The 5258-nt window shown below is 37.3% G+C and overlaps 1 protein-coding gene across 1 annotated transcript; it reads left to right on the top strand.

The window, feature by feature from the left end:
• Positions 1-1062: 1062 nt before the first annotated feature.
• On the top strand, positions 1063-4996 carry LOC144639827 (cadherin-7-like; the record flags this gene model as incomplete). The annotated part of the gene is made up of 9 exons (XM_078499110.1): positions 1063-1119; positions 1622-1764; positions 2211-2273; positions 2615-2704; positions 3017-3121; positions 3540-3644; positions 3852-3983; positions 4425-4500; positions 4899-4996. Coding segments are annotated over 9 exons (869 nt in total), but the record flags the coding sequence as incomplete, so codon positions are not given.
• Positions 4997-5258: the final 262 nt, after the last annotated feature.

Here is a 5258-nt window from a genome sequence, read left to right as displayed (position 1 = left end):
AATAAAACCTTTTTTGTGTCAGGTGATACTGCTCCAGTACCTCAAATGTTCACTATTTTTATTAATGCGCCTTTCTTGACAAATTATGAAGACGGATAATTCAATATAAAGTACATAGGGTTCAGCATTTCCGCCGGTTTCTCGATTCAAATGGAGTGAGGGCTCATTTTATCGAGCAGCGGCGGGCTATTAATCGAGCTTAGCAATTAGAGCAATGACCTCTTGGTTGCCAGCAAACTTTTGTTGCCTCTGGCCGTTTTTAGAACGCATTAAAATTCTGGAACAATGGCTAGTTTATATTTGGTTATGTACGTCAGTGCATTGTTATATTCAATTTTCCAAGATGTGACGTAGAATAAGCAAAATGAGTAGAAAAAAATGAAACACCAGACCCTTCAAACTCAAAGTTGCGGGTGCACAAGTTTAAGTCGGCAAATGCTTGACTAACTGTTACTCTAAAGTATTTTTTGACATAAATCGTTCCACAATAACTCTCATAACTATGGTAAATCATTTAAATTAAGTGACAATAATTTGTCAAGAATCTGAGTTGGAAGTCTTGTAAAAGACTGTTGTTGGTGACAAAGTGTATGGAAAAGATGGCGCGATTTTCTTTTTTGAGAATTATCACACAAGTAAACAGGTCTGCTAAATAATATACATGGCGATTTTCGGCAGACTTGATCAGTTCATCTTGCGTAAAAAAGAGAACACGGCCTGTTACTTTTGAATAATTTGAAAGTTGGTTATCTGATCGTTTATATAGTACTGCATTGCATCGTACTGCACGGCACGGCACGGCACGGTACGGCACAGTACGACACGGTTTGGCATGTACTTTACGTAGAACTGTGGAATCTAATATTATATATTATCGAGGTATTGTTTGTGTGTTGTGTTGTTGCTTAACTTGTGGGGAAAACTTGTTACGAATGTAAAGTTCAGAGCCTTACGTTTTTTGTAATGATTTTTCTTATGGCAATAAAAATATGTCAATAACATGACTAAATGACAAAATTTTAAGGAAAATTACTAGTAAAATTGTTTTCCTTCTCTTCACAGCTGTTTATTTTCAACAACCAACGCTCCAGCTACAGCTGAATGAATCAACTCCTCCTGGTAAGACAAAAAGGCACCTCAGCCGCATCGGCTACCAGTTACACCTTTTGTCAACACGCTTAGCTTCGAGCTTTACACTTTGTTTAAATTTTAGCGGTTTTCACCTTTTAGTTCATTTACAGGGTAGCAAGTAAGTAATTAAGTGGGACAGCTTAACTTGAGCATGAATTCAGAAAGCGTTTAACGCAGAGATCCAAACGAGCTCCACCATTTTTTTTTGAGATATGTGTTCTCGCCTTATGGAGCCTCCCTTGCCTGCACGGTCTTTTTTTAAGCTGTCGGCGAACATTCGTATATTTCGGAAACTTAAGGTGTACAGAGTAATCTAAATACAGGAATACAGAGAGAAGACAGCATTTTTTCGACATGCAACTAACTTTTCAGACCCTCCAAAGTCAACTTTTAAGTTCTCCCTTCTAGTCATAGTACAATTGCACTCAAAAGGCTGTTGATAACTGTGTTTTTTTGTAGATTCTTTCTCATTTTGTACATTCCTTCTCAGGCACGTTCGTCGGAAGGGTACAAGCTAAAGCCGAGGTCGTCAGTTCTGATCAGATCACTTATTCTCTTCGAAAAGACCAAGGCTGGTTTAAGATAAACAGCACTAGTGGTGTTATAACTGTTGCAAAGACTTTGGACAGAGAGGCAAGGAGAAACTATCCATCATTATTCAGAACTAAATATGAAGGCATTCAGTATTACAAGTATTCTACACCGAACTGTACCAACAAGTATACTTGTGAATGAATAACTCAACACTAAATGAACAAAGTTATTAGTTTCTAGAGAAAATGTTGTGTTGAGTCGGCGGGCAATTGATCAATTATCAACTGGAAGTTGATAAAAGTAAATAAACCGCCGTAGCGAATTTGGAAAAGCTGACGTGTCGAGCGTTAGCCCTCTATTGGAGCAAAGCCGGAATAACTAGTATTCAACACTAGTTTGGTTTATTCAAGAAATATTAGTAGTAGGTTAACAAGCTTTTAGATTTACAGAAAGGTCAAGCTATTCAAAACAACTCGAGCCTAAAGCATGGTCTTTCTCATCTCGAGTTTCTTTAACTCAAAATAATTGTTTTTTCTTTCTTTCAGGAAACTGCGACGGGAGTACTGCAGTTTGAAGCGATTGCCTCTAAAAGCGACGAAATCAGTGATGTAAGAGACGTTTAAACTGATTTTGTTTAAAAATTTGAATTTTATATAATATTAGAAGTTATTCCAGAATAGGCATTCCAACAATTATTCCGCCAATACAACAATTATTCCGTTTGTGAAATAGTCCAAGCCATGGATTCTCGCGCGATGTTTGAAACGTATCTAAGTGACCTATTTTCGTAGTCGGGACACTCTTCTAGTCAGTATTTTGATTGCCTTCCTTTAAGGGAGTTTGAGGACCTTAACTGAACAAATTCTCATCACGCTAGCTTTGTAAAAAGCGCAACACGCACCTTACTAAACTTAAAGATGCTCAATATCTCTTTTTCCCTCTTTGGCAGGGTATAAAATACATAATTTGCACTGTGTTGGATCTCAACGATAATTACCCACAGTTCGAGAACTTGCCATATCAAGTCAATATTTCTGAGGTAAGACCAGCCATCCATTTACATTGTTTGTTTGAGGGCTTTGGAATATATGGGCAGTCACAGTCACAGTCACAGTCATGAGTGACCTTAAGATTGGACTACGAATACATGATTGAGTACGAGTACGAGTTTTCAAATCAAATTCGTTTGCCTCGTACAATAACTTATCACACCAATTACGTATTAACAAAAGTTAGTGAGTTAATGAGACATACTTCACAGACTACTTAAAAGAGACATCTTCACAAAACTTACATACATAGATAGCATGCCTTCATGTTAGATATTTTTTTAAAATTTTCTTGAAATTAGAACACAAAAGTTGGAGAGTTGGTGTTCCAGGTGTCAGCTACTGACAGAGACAGTTCACTTCATCATCATAATGAGGTGTTTTTCAGAATCGCAGGAGGAAACACAGTAAGTCAGCGACTCGCTCTGAGATCATCCTTTATTTTGATAGTCTCCCTGCTTGGTTAGTAAAACCGAATACCTCAAGTCTCTTCTTCTTTAGTCAGTAAAAAAATCTTTGAATCTTTTATCTTTTTCATCTAGTAACGAAAAGATGACTTTCGAAGGTTGGAATCTAGACAATTAACTGATCAAGCGATTAATTAACTCATTAAAAGCTTATGGCAGTAGTGGGAAAAGTCGACCGCTAGCAATTAGAGAAGAACTGCTGAAAGAACCTTGCCACAATTTTGATGTAGCTGTAACTTTTCTGTATAACACTACTTGTTACAGAAACACAACATCTATAGAGAGGATGGGGCCTGGACCAATGTGGCTAATGTCTTTTCATATGTGACGTTTTTAATTTTCGTATTTTATTTTGCAGGGAGACATTTTTGAAATGGGTGGTTCAAATGGGAAAATAACGTTGAAAAAGCCACTGGATTTTGAAGGATCAACGACGTATTATAATCTTAACATAACAGCAACAGTAAGTCGATATAAATTTTTTTTACCTTGATCAACCACTTCGTATGATAGTCTACGTGAAGGATAGTTGAAGTTGGAAGATTAAAAGGAGTGATGCACGTACTGAATGCTGACGTTCTTACTGCATCCATAATTTTCAGGAAATTCCACGGGATAGTGCTACTTCATTATAATAGTTATAATTTACTAATTTAATTTTTTCTCGTAGGATAAACATGGTGCGCCCACGGGCAATCAAAACTGGACAGTGGTTACTATTGGAGTGACAGATACAGACGACCTTCCAGCGAAATTTTCGCAGTATTTATATGAAGTATTGATTGAAGTAGATACTCCTCAAGTAAGGACCTTAAATATGTTTTTTGCTTTCCACGTTCTTTGATTAATATCGCAAGTCTCCCATACAGCTGGCTTTTTTTACGATTTTGTTCTTTGATACAATTCTGCCGCGACAAGGTTTTTAGTTCACAGGTGGCATGAAAGAACACGAGACAAACTGCCAGCCATTGAACAACTAGAATCTAAACGTGCTGTGCCATAGAAGGATAGTTTCTACTTATTCTAAATGAATATTTTTGGTTTTAAAACAACCAATAATTATTTTACAAAGAAGAATATTGTTGTAACACGTGTAATTTTCTTTCATCTCTCTCTGGCATTGAAGATTTGTATTGTTCTATAATGTAACGTAAATTTCCCGTTTGTCTGAATGGCCATCCCAGATTAAGTTAAGTACAGTCACCGGTACATTTGTAAAAAGTAATTTTTTCTTCAAACCAAGGGAAGTGAAATCGTCAGAGTGCACGCTGAAGATCAGGACTCAGTGAAGGCTCCTGTTTCTTATGCAATATATCCAGGTTGGTGATTTTCCGTGATTTAATGTTTTAATAAAACCGCACGACTTGTCAGTTACCGGATCTCTTGTTTAAGAATTGCAAAACCCAGAGATGTAAGTGTAAACTAAACCAAATTGTTTGAAAGTGTGGACTATGGCAATAAATAAAGTATAGATAGGAAAAAACGAATCCTCTGGAGCCCAGAAACAGTATCGCAGACAACCCTGTTGTCTTCCAGAACAACAAGAACACAGGGACCCCATCCTACTGCGTCGCGGAGAAGAAGGATTTCTGATCTCAGATTTTCACACCTCGAACTACCTGGAGACAAAAGCTACTAGAAACCCCAATAGACTAACATTTAAAAGTTTTATTTGAGAAGTGTCTGAAATGTAAGTATGATTTGTCATATTTTTTAGAAAGCGATCCTGACGAATTATTCAAGATCAGCAACGTAACAGGATTAATTACGCTGAACCGGAACCTCTCTCGAGACACCTATCCTCTCATTGTAACGGTAAGAACCGAGATCTTGGTAATCCGCTGAGCCCAAGATTTTGGCCAGTGGTGTTGCTAAGCAGCATGATGTAACAGTTAGGACATAATCACGTTTGACGGGCAGCCATTGGAGTCCCGCGTTATCTTAAACTTTTATCGAAGGTGCCGGAAGAGATCTGCCCTTGTAATACATTTTGATGACTGTTAATATTGGCACTAATTTTTCAGAAGAGAGCTTTACAGTGCAACAGTCTATTGTGCCAATAAACCATTGAAATAAA

Source organism: Oculina patagonica, unplaced genomic scaffold (genome assembly GCF_052425735.1).
Source record: "Oculina patagonica isolate OP01 unplaced genomic scaffold, crgOcupat unplaced1362, whole genome shotgun sequence".
Classification (NCBI taxonomy): Eukaryota; Metazoa; Cnidaria; class Anthozoa; order Scleractinia; family Oculinidae; genus Oculina; species Oculina patagonica.
Note: the sequence above shows the minus strand (reverse complement) of the source record. Positions and strands in the feature narration are given on the sequence as shown.